The sequence below is a fragment of the Sebastes umbrosus genome, chromosome 20, assembly GCF_015220745.1.
Source record: "Sebastes umbrosus isolate fSebUmb1 chromosome 20, fSebUmb1.pri, whole genome shotgun sequence".
In the NCBI taxonomy this organism is placed as follows: Eukaryota; Metazoa; Chordata; class Actinopteri; order Perciformes; family Sebastidae; genus Sebastes; species Sebastes umbrosus.
The window spans coordinates 2,519,720-2,540,016 of record NC_051288.1 but is presented as its reverse complement, the minus strand read 5'-3'; the positions used below and the strand labels follow the sequence as shown (position 1 = coordinate 2,540,016).

General features: G+C 40.2%; 1 protein-coding gene across 2 annotated transcripts; it reads right to left on the bottom strand.

The window, feature by feature from the left end:
- Nucleotides 1-70: 70 nt before the first annotated feature.
- On the bottom strand, nucleotides 71-18,850 carry LOC119479628 (signal transducer and activator of transcription 5B-like). 2 transcript variants are annotated; one of them, XM_037755427.1, is made up of 19 exons: nucleotides 18,694-18,850; nucleotides 15,637-15,771; nucleotides 12,749-12,905; nucleotides 11,852-11,941; nucleotides 11,468-11,645; nucleotides 10,783-10,913; nucleotides 10,324-10,475; nucleotides 9,926-10,081; nucleotides 7,838-8,017; nucleotides 7,559-7,646; nucleotides 6,795-6,917; nucleotides 5,866-5,958; nucleotides 5,222-5,428; nucleotides 4,980-5,074; nucleotides 3,457-3,599; nucleotides 3,010-3,165; nucleotides 2,142-2,193; nucleotides 1,211-1,318; nucleotides 71-373 (listed from the first exon to the last, which is right to left on the bottom strand). In XM_037755427.1, exons 2-19 carry the CDS (start codon nucleotides 15,762-15,764, stop codon nucleotides 250-252), a joined length of 2,361 nt encoding a protein of 786 aa, XP_037611355.1. In that variant the 5' UTR covers nucleotides 15,765-15,771; nucleotides 18,694-18,850; the 3' UTR covers nucleotides 71-249. The 2 variants fall into 2 exon arrangements, with proteins under 2 accessions (XP_037611355.1, XP_037611356.1); XM_037755428.1 differs by lacking the exon at nucleotides 6,795-6,917.
- Between the last annotated feature and the right edge of the window lie 1,447 nt (nucleotides 18,851-20,297).

Sequence of the window (20,297 nt, the reverse complement as noted above, 5' to 3'; positions counted from 1 at the left end):
ATTCGACATTGCCATCATCCTGTAAATGCTACATGTGTTCACAGAGGCTGAGAGCAAAAGTTACATAGTCTTGCTTTAAGTCTTGTAAAGAATTTTATGGATTTACAAATAAAAACGAGTGACAAATACTCCCTGTGATAGAGAAGAGATTACATGTTTTTTCAGCATTTAGGTTGCAGTTGTGGGTGTTTCTGTTAGATAAGATGGAGAAGACCTGAAGGTGTGCAGCGGGTTCAGCAGGTTTCATATTCAGGACTGCTGACTGCTCCACTGGTTGGCCATAGGCCTGCGGAGTAGCTCCTCCACATGGCGGGCCACGTCCATCGTGTCCTCCAAGTCGAAGTCTCCATCTGCATCCAACATGGTGTCACTCCTGACAGGACGACAGCGGAGACAGAGGCCTTTCATGAAGGAGGTTCATTGGAAAATTACAGGTTGTTTTTTTTTATTGGATGTTCTACAACATACTTCACTAATATCAGCTGGGACATATCGTATGTAGTTGGTCAAAGTACATTCAAAATAACACATGAAACTAATATATGCCAGCTGCCCATGAAACATCATGACATATCATCAGCTTTTAATTTGATATGGTGAATGTACAGTAGTTGCTTAGTTACACATCCAACATTATCATTCATTAGATCCACCTGATGAATGTAAGTCAGGGCTCCAGACTAAGTTGTTACATTGGTTGCACTGGTGCAACCAACATTTATTTGTTTTTGACCATCAAAATTTAATCAGTTTATACTTGATACCAAGACGACATTTGTACCCAATTTCAAGAAATTCGCTCAAAGATTCCCAAAGATATCACGAGAATGGGACAGATGTAAGGTCACAGTGATCTTGACCTTTGACCACCAAAATCAAATCAGTTCATCCTTGAGTTCAAGTGGATGTTGGTGCCAAATTTGAAAAAATTCCCCTCCAGGCGTTCTTGAGATATCGTGCTCACGAGAATAGACGTGTGGGTGGACAACTCGAAAACATAATAGCCACTTTAAGTAGCAGCAGCAATACAATACAAAACAAACTCCCAACAAGTAAAAGCCCTGAGAATTTGACTTCAGAAAAAGTATTATCATCAAAATGTACTTTACAGTGAGTATCAAAAATACTCTTTATGAAGGAAACATTTCCCCCCTTTCAGTGTCGTGTTCACAGGGTCTTATTTTAATGAATATAAAAGGAGTGTGCTTACATAGAAGGGTAGACACCGAAGCTGTTGGGGTGGCTCACAGAGGGAGAAGCTGTTTGGTCCATGAACGTAGGAGTTCCTCCACTGGGTTCAGGGTTCGGGGTGGTGAATCTACCAGAGACGTGCACACACTTTATTTCAGCAATGAATATGTCTATGATCACATGTCTAGCCCTACTGACTGACCACATCTTATAACAATGACATATTATTCTAAGAAAAAATACTCATTTCTGATTGGCAGGCAGGTGTTGGTCAAAAACCAACCCCGTAGTATCGAAACTTCTCCAGTCAACGCATCTTTTTTTGTGCCCAAATTTAGAAAAAAAAAAACTATTTGTATGGTTTTGCTTGCCGCCAATCACTGCAAGTGTTTTTTGATTTAATGCAAAGTGTGATTGGCCCACTACCGCAGCAGCTACAACCCATACAGCCTAGCAGCCGGCTGCTAGCGTGTTAACGGGTTAGAGCAGCCACACTGCCCGCGTGAGACGCACGTCTCACGTGCTTCACATGCGCGTCTCAGCTGCGTCTCTTCTAGAGAATAGAGGTCTCAACTATTTTTGAGGTGTGCCGCGCGCGTCTCACAGCAGCAACAGACAGTGAAAGTGATCTATTGACTGTATATTGACATCATACCAGCAAGATTACTACAGTTTCCATGTCTATCTGTAGAATATGTCACGGAGATGAAAAAAAAGTAAAGACTTATTTTTAAATCAACACTTCCTGCTTTCATTTCAAAATAAAAGCCCTCAAACATTTTTTCTGTGGACAGAATTCTTTCTTTTGTTAACATTTCTTAACCTTTCTCGGTCTAAAATAAATAGAAATGATATTTATAATGAAATGAAATGGCCATTAAAAGGCAAACTCGGAGGGTGATCCGCTGCGACAAAAAGAGAGAAAGAAAGAGAGAAGAAAAACAACTTACTCTGGCACGACTTGTTTGATCTGTGGTTTTACATATCCATCCACTGCTTTTGCTGCAAGAGAGACACACTGTCTTAGTTAATACACTGCTTATTCCACCAGCTTATGTTTTTAAAGCCTGCTATGACACCACAGAGTTATATGTAAATAAGTTTATGTCAAGAAATCATTCTTCGTTTCAGTTTATGTTATTTGTAGGGCTGTCAAAGTCAACGCAATAATAACGCTTTAACGCAAATTTGTTTTAACGCCACTAATTTCTTTAACACATTAACTCAACTTGTGATTTTTAGGTTGTAGTAGGCTCAGTTTTAAAGCTAGAGTGAAGATACTGGTGTCATGTGAATCCATTGGTAGCAACCATATCATACTAGCTTGTCGCGAAGGAGGTTAAATAATGCTCTAAAACTAATTTTGGCGAGGTAAAACTGTCATGGCCATTTTCAAAGGGCTTCCTTGACCTGGAAAATGGGTTCTATGGGTACCCACGAGTCTCCCCTTTACAGACATGCCCACTTTATGATAATCACATGCAGTTTCGGGGCAGGTCATGGTCCAGTCAGCACACTGACACACTGACAGCTGTTGTTGCCTGTTGGGCTGCAGTTTACCATGTTATGATTTGAGCATATTGTTTTATGCTAAATGCAGTACCTGTGAAGGTTTCTGGACAATATCTGTCATTGTTTTGTGTTGTTAATTGATTTCCAATGATGTTGCCTGTTGGGCTGCAGTTTTGCCATGTTATGATTTGAGAATATTTTATTATGCTAAATATGGGCTTCTTTACAATATTTGTCGTATGTGTATTCGGCTCATAGCAGTGATGTGTTGATGTGAAAACAAACAAGCATTGTTCTGATACATACAGAGTGGAGGGGTGTAGTATTTGGCGAAGACCTCGTCTTTGGGCCGGTCGGGGTAGAGAAACAGCAGGTGGTTCAGGTCACTGATGCGGTCAGCCAGGGAACGAATAGAGAAGTCCTTGGTTGTATAAGGCAACAGATTCCAGACCAGCCTCTCACCTAGCCAAAAACAGAAACAACCATGAATCACTGTATTTACCGAGGCGTAACATAATACTGTTGCAGAGATTAAGATATAAAATCTTTGCCACGCATGTATGAATACATAAGCACACGAGTGGAATTATTATTGACAGGAAAAAAATCAAAAAATCAAAATCAAACTTGAAGCGAACAAAATGAACGCTGTATTTCAGCAGAGCAACAATAGTTTGGAAGCCTTTTCATTCACTTATGTTATTTTAATGAATGAATGAATGAATTAGAATGAATCACACTCCAGTTTGTTACCTTGTTTGTTGGGGTTCTCAGCCACCCAGGCGATGGTGATGCCTCCGATCTCGGAGTCGCTGAATCGCAGCAGGAAGGTGCCGTTGGGTTTGGACATCAGCATGTCCTGCGCCTGCTGCTTGTTCACAAAGCCCAGGATGGCCCTAGAAACACACACATACATACACACTTGCAAACCAAAGCCGGTACACCTTCTACTGTTGTAGCAGGTGGAGACAGGTCAAGTTGTGCTTCTTTATGTTAAGAAGCCACTCTTCACAGCTGATAAAACCATGAGACTTCCTGTTCAATAAATGAATCAAATACAACTTCACTAATACGCCTCAGAACTGTTTGTTTTAATCAGACACATTAAAGATCTGAGAATAGTTCCAACTATTACTTTAAAGTAACATTTACTTTGTTTCAGCATTTATTGTTTACTTGATTTGAATTATTTGATCTAAAAGGGGACTGCACCAATTTCACCCATCAGAGTTGTGTTTACAGGTCTTTGGGAGTACTACTGCATATATGAAAAAGTCTTTAGTGTCTCCAGAGGGAGCTGTGTGAAGTGTGAGAAATGTCCTCAAGTGATGTCACTTGAGTCAGCGTTGGCTGTGGTCTGAAGGTTACAAAAAGGATCAAAATGGTGAAATAGATCACAGAGCCACGGTCAGGTTTGATAGAATTGTTCAGAAAAGCATATCATTTAAATACTGGTAGTATATTTATTTCACTCATGTATAAAGGGCTATTAAAAGGTCCAGTGTGTAGGATGTGGCGGTATCTAGAGGGGAGGTGAGGAGATTGCAACCAACTGATGCCTCTCCAGTGGGACAAGCGTGTTGGAGAGCTACGGTGGCCGACGTCAAAATGTCCCTCTCTGGAGCCGGTTGTTGAAAGAGTAGCGTAGGTCATCTGGAGCAGAGCCAGTATGTAGAGTGTGTGTGTGTGTGTGTGTGTGTGTACATGGGAAGTAAGTGGTGACGCGTGAGAGAGAGAGAGAGAGCGGCGGGAGAGAGTAACGTTATCGACTCCGATCCAAGCAGGAAAAGTTAACAGAATTGGTTTGACCGTTCTGGGCTACTGTAGAAACATGGCGGTGCAACATGGCGGACTCCGTGAAGAGGACCCGCTCCCTACGTAGATATAAACGGCTCATTCTAAACCGTATCGTGATACAGATTGTATCGCCGGATTCTTGCCGACACACAGCCCTATTATTGCCACAACGGCAGACGGCAGCGAATCACCGCTTCCGTTCTTACCTTTCACAATAAAATCCGTAAACATATACACTGCATCGCCGTTTACCGGGGGGGAACTTAAATTTACTCAGAGCATTTAGCAAAGAGGCAACTCAACAAAATAGCTTACAGTATGTATTTATTAGGGGCGTGCCAAAATCACTGGATTGGATATCTGAGGGGAAAGAAAAACGTATAATCTGATACGATCCATGAGCCTAAACTATCGGTCTATCTTGAGGTCTTAACTGTCAACATAAAACAGTTTCTTGCAACAAAAAAAAAAGTCATTACCCATCATTCCAGTGAGGCTTGAGATGTTTCTTCATGAGCTCCACTACCCCATCAAACCACTGCCAGAAGGTGAAGTTGCGTCCAGGTAAGCTTTCCTGTACAAATGAAACATACTCCATCATCAGTAGGTTTACAGGCAGACAAGAGGCCAGGTTACTCTGGTTGATAACTTGGGCTTTTTCTGTGTTTATGTGTGTGTGACTGATGTGAGCTGTTGAGCTGTGGAAAGGAGCTGGCCTCACCCGGTTGAACTGAGCCCACGATATGGTCATGTTGCAGGAGTCCTCGGGGTTGTTGCTGCTGCTTGTAAAAGCTTTCTGTGCCAGGAAGACCATGTTATCCTCCGACAGGCCACGCCCGCTGTGCATCTCTGCCTTGTACTTCATATCGAGGGCGTCGCACAGCTGGGGCCACAGGACCTTGTCTGGCACGATGAACGGCACCCTGCCCTGAGGAGACGGGGAAAGGTGGGAAAACATGGAGGGGAAAAAAGCAGGGCAGTGGATGAGTTCAGATCTGGACTCTGTGAGTTCATCTGTTCAGTCGTCTCTCACCATATTCACCATTGTTGACGTCACGTTACTCTGACTACGACAATAAAAGCGGTAAATTCTAATACGCGATACATAGGTGAATCGATTCCCCCCACTCCCCCTAGAGGAGACAGACACCTCTAGGTGGAAACCCGGCTTTTGATACACTCACAATACTTGTTAGTAGATGCAGTCATTGTTAGTTTGGGTCTGTATGTGGGATCTGTTGAAAATATAGAATATTATAAGACTGGACACTGTGTATGAGGTTATGGGGAACTATTACTCGGTACAATCTCCACTTGACATGATGACGTATAAAAAAATAGACCATCCATGAGCAGCCAACTCACCGGCTCAGCAAAGGCGTTGTCCCACAGGACCGTGGCTGTGGCGTTGTTGTCCTGGCTGCCATGGACGATCACAACCACAGGCAGCGATAAGGTCTGCAGGTTACAGACACAAAGAGAGTAACAGATTAAAGAAAGATTCATTCAAACTTATCAATTATTACTACATGTTTAACATGTAATATCAGGCTTGGGGAAGTCTTAGACCAGGGGTCAGCAACCTTTACTATCAAAAGAGACATTTTAGGCAAAAAAAAAAAAAAGAAATCTGTTTGGAGCCAAAACATTATACAGCTTACACACAGTTTATAGTCTAAGTATATAAGTCTAATGCAGTGAGGGCCAAAGTGCAAATGTACTATGGAGTATTAGGGCCACATTGAGGGAAATAAAATCTGAGATTTCCAGAATAAAGTCATAACTTTACGAGAAAAAAAGTCGAAATATTACGAGAATAAAGTCATACCCTCACAAGAATTTTTTTTTTTAATATTACGAGAATAAAGTCATAACTTTACGAGAAAAAAATAAAGTAACACGTAAAACTACTACTTTATAACATTCTGACTTGTCTCATAATATTACGACTTTTTTTCTCGTAAACCTATGACTTTATTCGCATAATATGACTTTATTCTTGAAATATGTGGCCCTAATACCCCGTCGTACCATAGACCTACAACAATGATAAATAAAAATGAAAATGTAAACAAAAAAGTTATTCATTTCCATTTTTAAAAATCCACAGGGAGCCACTAGAGAGGGGCTAAAGAGCCGCATGTTTAAACCTTACAAACGAAACCAAGACAGTGAAGAAATCAGTAGCAGATTGCCGAAAAGTAGAGCTGACCATTCGATAACCGAGCAAGACACCCAGTGCTGCTCAGCTGCTATTCACTAGTATGAAAAGGTCAAATTTCCTATCTGATTACTTTGACATGGAAGACCAGCTCGTTGCCCCCGACGCTGAACTGCGATTCAAACAGGACTGTGAACTTTTCCTCCGTCACCGACTCAGCACCGCGACGGTCCGAACGCTTGATCCGCTTCAGTGACTGTATGAAGACACGAGAGGAGATTAGAAACACATTCCTTCATTACAATAAACACAGCCAATGTAGTGCATTCTGAAACAACTGTGTTCTCAATCTCTGAGGAGTAGCTGTGAATCAGGCAGACGTCTGATTCACAGCTGAAGATGCTCCAATTTGCTTATTTGACAAGCTGAGTGGAATATCAGGCTTTAGATACACACACACACACACAATACTTGTTAGAGGGATCAGGTCATTGTTGGTAATAAAAACACACAAGAACAACAACTTCTTCCTTCATTCTCTTATTTTGTGTTTTTGAGTATGTACTGCATTCATATTGGAAAAAAATTATAATCTGCATGCATGATGCATATACAGATGCATATATGCGTGATTCAAATATTAAAAATATCATAAAAATTAAATTAGATTAATTAGATTAGATTAGAAATAAGATTAAAAAAATATATATACATCTAAGGAAAATAAAATGGGACCCAGAATTGAAAAACTTCTTGAGTCTGCTTTTTATAATCAATAAATACTGTTGTATTTGAAACAATTCTACATTTACTATATACAATAATGTTATGATGGTTGTGAGTTTTTAAAAAAACAACAGTAATGTATGACTGTTACACTTCACCAGCAGAACTTACCATGTTTCTGAAGTGTGCACTGAGGGTGCCAGTGGCCTGGTGATACTCCATTACACAGTTGTTGTTGAGGATTTCTCCGCTGCTTTCACTACCAAGGCAAAAGAAAAGCAGTTAGAAAGGATTAATACATTCTTAGTGACTGTAGCTGGAAACATGTTAATCTCACCATGAAACCATTTCTATTTGTTTGGTAACTGACAATTCATTGTCTTTTAATATCTAACAAGTACCTGCTGAAATCAGCCGTTATTTTACTGCGTGCCGGCATGTGTCCCTCACCTGTGTGTGCTCTCGTTCTTCAGCAAAGCTTTGGCCTGCTGCTCGCTAACAATGACGGCCTTGACCTGAGGTGGATTCATGTGGACGTTGAGCTTCCCGCCCACTAGAAGGCGCACTGTGGCTGCAAACTTGGTCTGGGTCTTTAACACTTGGGGCGGCTGCTTTTCAATGATGAAGGTGCTGAAGAGAAGTGGGGGACAAAGACATGATGGGTTGGTCAAAATGATCTGAGTCATCAAAAGGAAGTGATGTTGATGCAGTGACGTTTAGGATCAGTGTTTCCCCTAGGTCAGGGGTCAGCAACCTGCAGCTCCAGAACCATATGCGGCTCTTTAGCTCCTCTCCAGTGGCTCCCTATGGATTTTTAAAAATGGAAATGAATAACTGTTTTTTGTTTACATTTTCATTTTTATTTATCATTGTTGTAGGTCTATGGTACGACGGAGTATAAGGGCCACATTTCGAGAATAAAGTCATAATATTATGAAGTAGTAATTTTACGTGTTATTTTCTTTTTCCTCAATGTGGCCTTAATACTCTGTAGTATATTTGCACTTTGGCCCTCCCTGCATTAGACTTATATACTATTTAATTAGACTATAAACTGTGTTACCTTCATCACAATGCTCAAATATTTTGCGACTCCAGACAGATTTTTTTTTGTTGCCTAAAATGTCTCTTTTGATAGTAAAGGTTGCCGACCCCTGCCCTAGGTTGACTGCTTTGGGATGGGGCCATCGCTGAGGGGACTTAGCAGCTATACTTATTGAAGTATAGCCGCTAACAAAGCTCCGCTAATTCGGTGATGAACTAATTTCATTTCCTATAAATTCTTCACAATAAAAGTCCCCTGTTCTTTTGTTATTTAAAAGCTTTTATCATGCTTAATACGAATCTTAAACAGCTGAAAGCGAATGTGAAACCGTAAAATAAAGCAGATATCTGAAAGTACAAACGGGGACGCAGGAGAGAAACTAAACTTCAAACCACAGCCAGAGCTGAACAGACAGAGACTTTTAAAAACATCTTTCTCTCTGGTCTCCTGCACAAACACGAGTTAAGTCTCGCTCGCAACTAGGGATGTTACGAGAACCGACACTTAATCTGAGGCTCAACATTTGGTCAGTTTCCTTTCCGGCACCCTTTGCAAAAACATTCTCATGGAGGTTGAGCAATGTGGTACCACCGGTATAACACCCGATAGAACAACGGCAACAACAAAACAGTACAGTGACACTGTTACACCTCTGGTATGCAGAGACGAGGGATTGCAGATGGAAAGCAGCTAGAAGCTAAATTTATATATGGAATAACAACAAAACGTCTCCTTGCTTGAGATAACGGTTATGGAACATGGTCCCTATCAAATACATTTAATAACAAGAAAAATGAAGGCAGGCCTTTTGTGGTGTGCTGCCAGCTGATGGTGAAAGGTTGAGGTTGAATAGGACTTATTTGTGGACCAGGGAATAAAGTGAGCATGTTTTGGGCGAGCAAGACAGAGACAGAATGAACATAAAAGAGAGAAGTGAAACAGAAACTTTATTCGGTAATTTTGAAATGTAATTGTGTGGTTGAGCAGCAGTGTAAATATGGAACTACAATGCAGACTGAGTGTCTGATAAGGTGACAACAAGAGATTAGGGAGGTTGAACACAAACTCTTCAGCTCTAACCGTGTGGGGTAAAAAAAAGGTCAAATAAATGGACCAGTGAAACAACATCTGAGCATGTTGGGTGCTTGAGAAGTAAGTGATGGATCACACGATCTAACAGGAGTAATAGGAGTGGCACACTTTGATATCCTTCGCTGCAAAACCACTCCAGTGTGCACCGGAGGTCACAATCTGACAAAAGCCAGCCAAACTACATCATCTACAAAAAGTAAAGATGCTATCCAGAGGGTCACCATATCAGACACTCACCTCAGTTTGGCTATGACCAGTGTCCATAAATATCAGAATCGGTGAACAGGCACAAGCCAGGAGGAGCCCTCCACCTACTGAGAACACAGTTATCACTCCAGCTATACGAAGGATGGCCCACGACCTCCACGCAACACTGGAGACGGGGGACGTCTAGTTCTCACCTGGTAACCAGGGCGGAGATGATATCGGTGATGTCGGCGTTGAGTTTGCTCAGCAGCTCTTCCATGGGGCCCGGCAGAGGAAGCTGCTGGGTTAGATGTTCACAGCGTCTGATCTGCTGCCGGTTCTGCCAGATCAGGTCGGCCAGCTTCTCACACCTGGTGGAAAGGAAGGAGGAGGTGGAGAAGTAAAAGGGGAAGAGGAGAGAATGAGGCTGGGTTCCTCTATTTGAGTGCATGTACATCCTTTTTAGATTTGTGATATATAAAGTTTGATTAACTTCAAATTCAAACTTCCCTCTACATCACAAAAGAACTTGTGCATGTGCTTGAGGTAGGTAAAACCATTTCATTAAACCTATAATAATGATTCAAATAATTGGAACAATCCAGTTATATACCAAGACTGGAGGACATCCAGTCCCCCCTCATGAGGACCCCCGTTGCCAGCCAGCTGCTGCCTCCTCTTCCACTGGATGAGCTCCTCATCCAGGATCAGAGTCTGCTGCTTCCTCAGCAGGGCCAGGGTCTTCTGGTGTTGTTCTGACAGGTCCTGCAAACACACCACCAGCCGCATGCTGAGAAACATTTGCATGTGTGACTCTTCAGGGCAAATTCACAAAAACAATGGATTGCTATGGAGTCAGATCAGTCTCAGTATTAATGAACGCACACTGAAGGATTCATAGATGTATATTGTGGTTTATATATAAATGAATCTCTCCACAAAAATCTTAATAATACATTAAGATTGTTCAAAGACTTCAAGACGCCAACCTGTGGTTTTGCAAAGTGTCCGTGTGTGCGTGTGTGTGTGTGTGTGTGTGTGAGAGAGAGAAATGTGTGTCGTGTCTTCATACAAGCCTGTATTTCTGTAGTGTGGTGGCCTCTCTGGTGAGCCAGGCCTCCACAGTGGCCCTCTTGCTCTGTAGGGTGGTCTCCCGCTGGGTGCGCTCAGCTTGAGGCACTGAAGACAGGCTGCTCAACTGGGCTAACAAAGCAGGAAGCAGGAGACAGGCAGGACATTACAAACACCAGCTACCACAAAAACACTGTCCACCTCTGGGTAAAGAAGGTAACTTTGGTAACTTCTTTACCCAGCCGCTGGCTGCAGGTCATTTTTTTCTACAAAAGATAGGGAGTCACACCGGTTGGTGATGTTTAAAATCCATCCTGCTTGCGTGCAGGGCAGAGAAACAAAACACGGTTACAGTAGAATCTTGCAAATGCCGTCAGGAGCTCTAATAGGAGGCAGAGGAAACTTTTCTTTTTTTTTCATATTACCTGTCTCATGCACTAAAATATAGTGACGGTTTTATAAAATAACTTAGCACATTTGCTCAAAGTTACCGACTGCTGTGTATCTTGAGTATTATGATGGGCAGAAACTCATTTTTGGATCGGGACTGCTTGTTTAAATCACCAGGAGCAGTGGAAAAAAAATCCTAAACATAAAGATTATGAGTGCAACTGTGTGTGTGTATTTGTCAGCAAAATCAGATCTGTACGTGACTTTCTACATCTTAGCACGTCCCTCGTCCTCACCCTGGATGCGCAGGTTCTCCTGGTACTGGATGATGAAGTACTCCTGGCTGTGCTGCAGCTTTCTCAGTTCATTCTCAGTCTCCTGTGTGGCCAGGCGGAGCTCCTCAAAGGCCTGGTTGATCTGCTGGTGGCGCTGTGACAGGCTGTCCATGGCCTGCCCTCCACTCCCGCAGCTGGCCTACACACACACACAGAGCATTTAAAAAGGTCCATATTTTAATTTCAGTTTTTATCCCTTCAGTTTGATTCTACTAATATCATGACTCTTTATGTAATTTAATGTTTGTGGTAATGACCAACAGCATTTTTCAATCCTCTTCCAGACATGCAACATCTCAACTCAGCCACAACCTGGGGAATGTACACTCCCAGGATCCCACTTACATTTGTTGCTTCTTGAACCAGTCTCTGCTCCGAGTGCAGGATGTGTTTAATGCAGCGCACCAGCTCCAAAGGACAACGGTCATAAGTGCTCTGCAGATACATCACACCAATGATTAATAAGATCGATTAGTCCATTACTATACCAACAATTTGGTATAGTAGTATAGTCAGAGCTCTTTCTGTCCAGCTGACTTTCATGGCTCTACTCTTTTTTTAAAGCGAGACAGAGTGAAAATAACTTTCATAGTGGTAACTCCTTAGTACCCATAAATGACCTAAAGCAGAGGTTCCCAAAGCCCGAGCCGTGGACCAGTATAGAAGAGCCAATATTTGACAGTAAAAGCTGGATAATAATCATTTAACTTTATATTACTATTTATTTATATTACTATTACAGGCTATTAAATACCTTGAAATTGTCCCAGTCTGTCATCAGACTAAGTCACCAGTACGTGAGGGAACCAGTCAGCCATCATCAGCACCTATCATCATTTAGCAGTACATGGCATGCCTCTATGTGAGGACACTAACCTTTCACCTCACACTAATTCATCTCACACACATGAATGCCACTCAATTATTTACCGGTATAGCTCTTTGTGCCTTTTTAAATTGTTTGCAAGAATAATAATAATATTACACTGACTCATTTCAGGATGTTTGTGATGCTCCGAAAATACATGAGTGAAGGTAACAGAGGAAGGTAACAGAGGAATCCCACAGGATAAAAGCACAAGAAAGGTTTGTTTGAGCTGACAGAGTATGACTACAGCTGTGAAATAAGACCTGCTTCACGCTTAATGCAACAAAGTTTCAGAATGTTCTAGTGACTGCCTGGTAAAAACAAGGTTTCAGGGCAGGCTTGTTTTCCCTCATCTTACAGTAGCTGACTGGTACCTTGAGTTGGCTGGCGTAGTGGCCCAGCTTGATCTTGAGCAGAAAGCCGTCCTCTCCTCCCTGTAGCTGGGCTTTCCTCTGCAGCTCGGCCACCAGGTTGTCCAGCAGACGCTTGGCTTTGGCTTCTTCCGATGGGTTGTCCAACTCCACTGAATCCCTGTGAGATCACATTTTTACATTTTTAACCAATCCAAAGCCAATACCAAGCTCAATGTTGCTTCACTAAGACTAGCTGTTGATGGCCACTTTGGCTCACAGGACTAAATCATTTACATAACTCATCAACTTTGACTATCGAACATGAAATGAAACAATGTTATGATAATAAACTTTACTTATGTATGTAGCACTCATAATCATGTAAAGTAAGATAAGTTAAGCAAGTACCGAAGTGGGGTATAAGGGGTTAACAGCTCCAAGAAATATCAATGACATTTTTTTAAATCATTTCTAGAAGCCAGTCTAGGGAGGTGAAATGTGATGGAGCCTCAATTATAAAACTGTACCTTGGATCCATTCTGAAAGTTTATGTGCGCATAAAAGACAAAAAGGCATACGCAAAAAAACATAATCAGATTTATAAAACATGCACACCTACACACAAATTTCCATTATAAATCACAATCAACTTCGAAATGTGCGCACTACACTCCCACAATTAACCACAAAAAAAACACATTAATATTGATATCCATTTACATTTTCTTGTGGAAAAGGATAGTGTTGTAACAAATGAAAAAGTATGAGAGGCTGAATGGCTACAGCAGCTGTTGGTTCAACAAACTTGACAATTCCCAAAATGAAACAGTGGTCAGACATGTACGGTGGATGTCTTAAACGCTTTGCTGCACAGCGAGTTTGGACTGGTGGAGGCACGAGCACACTGAAGCTCACCGCCTGGTATTTGTTAAGCATCTATATAGACGCGTCAGGGCTCAAAATACCACGTGCATATGCACGGTAGCGTACATAAAATTTTAGTTGTGCACGTAATTCTTAGCTCTACATGCACCAGTGGACGTAACTTAGGCCGCATTCAAATCATTATTAATTTTTTTCTAATTTTGTTCGGTTTAATGCATTAGTTTCTCTTGTGAGTCCCAGTCATGTAAGTACTGCTGATGTGCTATCAGGGTCTGAAATTAGCACCTGCCAAATGCGGGTAAATTGTTGGCAGTGGTGGGTGAAATCATCAGGACATCTGTCACTTTGGCAGGCGGTTAAAATGCTAGAGATGGAATAGAGAACCGGTTCCTAGTTGTCTGATTCCTCGGCATGTCATGCCTTCGTGACTATCGATTCCTCTTATTGATGCTCCGATTATGTGATGCAGTTACGCTGCACAATGACGCATACGCACGCTGTATCATGTTTCAGTTTGTTTTGGACTGGAGACACATGGAGAGGATAAAAAGCATTTGAAATTATGCCGCTACTAAACCTGAGGGGGTGCACCCTATTTTTCCCTGGTAATGCGACACTGTGAACAACAAACCTGTGTTGAAATCAGCAGCAGGAGAGTTAGTAACGTTAGCTGTTAGCAGCCGTTAGCAGCACAGTCCTGACTGGATAAATACCAGAGCTACTAAAGTTAACGGAGGTGCCATTCAGTTATTATTATGAGACGTTCACTGTCAGCTCAGGAAAAAGGACTATTGGGTGAAGGCAAATTACAACGTTATCATGATGTGTTCAAATGTAATCTCGTAAAATTAAGTTTTTGGCGAGAAACTTGAACTAATCCAAACTAATCCAGTTGTTTGAAGGAGATGTTTTCACATCAATAGAAAAAAAAATCTTTTTTTTTTTAATCAAAGCAAATATATATATATAATCAATCATTTGAATTGTGTAACCACTATAGATGACAGTAACAAAGTACAGTACAGTACTGTGTACAGTACCCTCCCTCCCCAGAAAAACAGGGCTCCCCCGTACGCTACGGTTTAATTTGAACACTGTAATTTATCGTGTATATTGTGTTTTTTATGTAAAATATATCAAACATTGAATGACAAAAGTGGCAGATCAAATTTCTGAGTGGCAGACAAAAAAAAGGCTTGCGCGCCACAGTGGCAGGAGGTGAAAAAAGTTAATTTCAGACCCTATGTGCTATTATGCCTGCAGTTTAATATACTGTATCTTGAGCACTGATTTAGAACAGTGATTAAACCAGCACCCAGCACCTGCATTCAAATGTTTACTTAAAGTGAAGATTGAAAGAGAGGCATTATCAACACCATGTACTTAAATGTACTTGTCTTGTAATGTCTGTTCAAGGTGGAGTTTTCAATTCCAATACGATGTTGGATAGTTTAATGAATAATAATGCATCATATTTTAATGTTTATATTTTGAGAGTCAAATCTAAATCTGCAACGTTAACAGTAACATTACTCTGTCAGATAAATGTACTTCTTCATGTTTTCCTCTGAAGTAGAAGTACACAGTAAGTAGTATACAGTTGAGTTGCATATTTTTTAAGTGCTTTTGGGGCCTTTGTAAGTTATTATGGGGTACAGTGAGTTAGAGTAGTAACATGATCCAACATTTTTCATATCTATCTAAACATCATAATAAATCTATAGCTGTTTGGGGCCCTTTTAGTTGGGGCCCCAGACAGGTGAAGACGGTAAAGTCTGCCCCTATGAACCAGAGTGTATTTCACCGGTGTTTCCGACCTTGAGTAGCTGCAACTTCAGTGTGTGATGCAACTATGTCATGGCAGGGGTATTTCTCAGGAACCCAAGGAAGCGCAGTGTCGAGCGTGAACTTGTTTGTATGAGCAATTCTTGAGAAAGCTGGAAGCAGCAACATCACAGGTCGAGCATTCAGCCCGTCCACTGCACTAGTCAGAATAAAAATAAAGACCAAAGTCTATTGCGTACCATAGCTGGCATTCAATCCACTGGGCCAGGTAGTGTCGCACCTCGATGGGGAAGTGCTGGCCGTACAACGCCTGCATCTGGTGCAATGCCTCACCCTGCAGCTGTTGGGCCTGGATCCACATTGCCATGGTGCTCCTGTTGGAAGCAGGAGAAGAAGCCAGGGAAAGGATGAGGGAGACGGGAAGGAACAGCAAGCAAGAGTAGTAATAAGGAAGATGACCAGAGGGAGATTTAGCACAGAAGTGTAAAGGAGAGTAAAGAGAAGAGATTGGGGAAGGGGAAGGAGATGGAGCGTAGGAAAGAGTTATCACAATGTTTTAAAGATATCATATGTTATCATATGAAACTAGAAAACCTAAGGAATCCATTGGTACCAACCATGTCATACTAGTTTGTCAGGAAAGAGGCTAAATAACGCTCCAACGTTGGGCCAAATTTTAGACAGGAAAAACTGTCATGGCCATTTTCAAAGGGGTTCCATTGACCTCTGACCTCAAGATATGTGAATGAAAATGGGTTCTATGGGTACCCACGAGTCTCCCCTTTACAGACATGCCCACTTTATGATAGTCACATGCAGTTTTTTGCATGCAGTATAAATGTGTTATTTTCTCCTATTCTAAAATGGTGTGTTTGAATATTTCTGCATACTGGGCTCCCTGAACAGTCTTGAATTCCACAAATTGGGTATCACTGTAAAGCTGAGATTCTTGTGGATCCAGTGAGCCCAACTGTATTCATGTGTGACGATGTTGTGATGTTAGTGAGACCATTTTTTTAAAACTTAACCTCACTGTATAAAATGACCTGTGGTGACCTCTAGGATAATCACAGCCTCATGAAACTTTACAGCCACAAACTAGAGACCTAGAGCATTCAGAGGATGGATGGATCAGACTACAGACCGAGAGCATTCAGCTAGACTGACAATAAGGGGGTTTCTGAGCAGTTTACACAACATAAGTGCTCGCCATGCAATCGCGGAAAAATTAAATTCTTGCAGAAATCTCCAAATTTCAAAAGATTTTGATCTCAAATCCCAGCATCAAATCTGAGTAACAAATGGTATCAACCAAAAAATTGCTGCAACAACTCTTGAGACCTAAATGAGCATGGGGATGGCAATCATATACTTCAATCAAAATGTTCTAAACCCTTATACACTTTTAAAAAATGAATTAATTACTTCATGTTTATTTCTGATTTATGACTAAAAAAAAAAACTTGACACACAGTGCTGAGCTGCATCTCAAATTAATCTTCAGGTTCCAGCTTTCAGATGATGTACACCACTTCTATGTGACCTCTACTGTTGACCTGCTATCTCCCCCCAAAAGACCCCCTGGACCCCCCTAAAGAAGACTAAAGCAGTTCTATTGTGGGTCTCAGAAGGTTAAAAACTGCACCTGAATCACCATGGCAAAGACAGTGTACACTTCCTACAATTCAGCTTCAGATCATTTGTTAGAAACCTCCTCTTCCATTTGATACAATAACAAAACCAAACTTACCCAGACATTATCTGTCCATGAACACATGAGTGCAGCAATTAAATGTGCAAAAGGAGCACCACCTTGGTCCACCTACGCACCAGCAATGTTTTGGCAACTGTCAGAACTAAAAGTAGAAGTATTTTCTATAGACTGTATACGACTAATTAAGGAATTGCTTGGTGATGTGTGAAATGATATGCTACATTTGGCCAACAAATGATTCAAAAACGTGTTTTTTGAAAAAGCACCTCATTTACCCGAGAACAGTCCTATTAAAAGGAGAACAGTAACGCTAGAAGTGCATTTAAAAGTTTAACTATTTAACTAAGAATAGCTAGATTGACATTAAGGGGGTTTCTGAGCAGTTTACACAACAGAAGTGCTCGCCATCCAATCGCCGAAAAATGAAATTCTTGCAGAAATCTCCAAATTTCAAAAGTTTTTGATCCCAAATCACAGCATGGTCTTTTCTATGGTGTTCCTCAGGTCTTGGTGTCTTAATGTGGTATTTTGGAGGGAATATTGGTCATTGTTCTCAATTCTTGATGGATACATTTTTTTTTAATTTAGCATCAAATCTGTGTAACGAATGGTATCAACCAAAAAATTGCTGCAACAACTCGTGAGACCTAAATGAGCATGGGGATGACTATCATATACTTCTATCATAATGTTTTAAACCCTTATACACTTTTCAAATTTCTTTTAAATAATGAATGAATTACTTCATGTTTATTTCTGATTTATGACTAGAAAAACTTGACATACAGTGCTAATCTTCAGGTTCCCAGCTTTCAGATGATGTACACCACTTCTATGTGACATCTACTGCTGACCTGCTATCACCCCCTAAACACCACCTGGACCCCCCTAAAGAAGACAAAAACAAAACCAAACTCACCCAGACTCAGACATGATCTGTCCATGAACTCAAGTGCAGTAATTAAATGTGCAAAAGGAGCACCAGCTTGGTCCACCTTAGCACTAGCAATGTTTTGGCAACTGTCAGACCTAAAAGTAGAAGTATTTTCTATAGACTGTATAAGTGATGTGTGAAATGATTTGCTACATTTGGCCAACAAATGATTAAAAAACTTGTTTTTTTACAAAGCACATCATTTACCCGAGAACAGTCCCATTAAAAGGAGAACAGTAACGCTAGAAGTGCATTTAAAAGTTGAACTAGCTTTTCATCAGGCTCCACTAGAGGAGCAGGGAAGCTCTCTCTCAACAAGTTGAAGAGCTAGCTTAGCTTGCTAACATGACTCTACTCTGAGGTTGGCTCGTTGGCAGCCATTATCATAAGCAGCAAACTTGTTAACAGCGATGTGTGAGCATTACTGAACACATGTTCACCTGCTGAGTGGGAAGCTGGTGAGTTTACGTTCTGTGTGTTACTTTGGTGGACAGCGTTAGCATGCTAGCATGGTAAGCTAAGCTACTAGCTAGCATCCAGTAGTGTAGACAGCTCAGTGATGAAGTCTCGTTAACGTTACAGTCCTCCACCTAAACACCACCTTCGTGCGTCACCACAAGTTAGCAGCTAGTCCCGTCTTTAACTCACCTGTTGAGAGACTGCAGCTCAGCTCACAGCGACACCATGGACTCTACTGTTAAAGCTCACACAGGTGGGCTGACGTTCATGTCACATCGCCAACTACCGTCTCTGGCAGAGCAGCTGTTGTTGACCAGCGTCAAGTCAACAAGGAAGACCAGGGACAGCTTCCGCTTTAACATTTCAAAATAAAAGAAATGATTACCGTATATTTGTGTAGTTGTTTACTCTGTATATAATATGAAACATTAATAAAATGTGCATATTAGCTGGTGTTTTCGAACAAAAAATTGTAACATTAATTATTTTTACGTTTTTAATTTAGGTAACGTACAGAAACTCTTCAGTTTCCGGTCGTGTTCATGCTAATTTTAGCTAGCTTAGCTTGTTGTTGTCAGCTGTCCTATTTCCGCTAACAGCCCAACCTCTGTGGTGGTGGGAGGATCACACTGAAAGAAGGCAACAGGTTAAATGAAGAGTTGTGAAATATATATATATATATATATATATATATATATATATATATATATAAATAAATAATATATATAAATACATAATATATATATATATATATATATATATATATATATAAAAATAAATAATATATATAAATACATAATATATATATATATATATATAAAAATATAAATACATAATATATATATGTATATATAAATATAAATAAATAATATATATGTATATATAAATAAACAATATATGTATATATAAATATAAATAAATTATATATATATATATATAAATATAAATAAATTATGTATATAAATAAATTATATATATATATAAATATAAATAAATAATATATATATAAATGTATATAATTATACAATATTTTTAATTATTTTTTCGAATGATTCATATTATTGTTCTAATTGTATATTTTATATCTATCTGTAAATAGTTTTCTTTTACCTTTTCTTTTTCTTTTTTCTTTTTTCTTTTATTAATTTTGGGTTTTGTCTGACTCTACATATAATATAGGATATATGCAGTGGAGGCTGTTCCATGGAGGCAGAGGGGGTTGCCCCTCCTCTATTTTATAACGCGAGGTTCATCCCCGTGCAGAACCTGCAGTGATTGTTTATTAGAAATCTCGTAAGTCGTTGTTTTACTGCTTAATAAGAATGTAGAGAAAAACCTAACCCTAGCCCCCAGTAGGAAGAATATTAGTTTATCAATACTAGTTTCTCACTACATCCCCAAAATAATAACAAGAGAGTCATACCTGCCATCTTTCAAAGAGATGTTGATATGTCATCATGGCATATTGAAATTGATTTGTACATTTTATATAGGCTATTGGAAGAAGGTCTGGATTCTTCCTCATAAATACCCAATAATAAGGTTATGGAAGTGTCCTTCAGAATTATTAATAAATATTACCTTGTCAATCACTACATGCAGAAATGAAAAAAAATAATAGACCTATAAAGACCTTTGCAAATTTGTCATTGATCATATCTTTAAAGACATTATTATGGGAAAATGTGATGTTTGGTTTCTTCAAAAACCCCAAAACATATTTTCTTATAATAAATTTGTATTCTTTTAATTGTGTATTCATTAATAAGAGTTTAACAATAAATACCTTATTT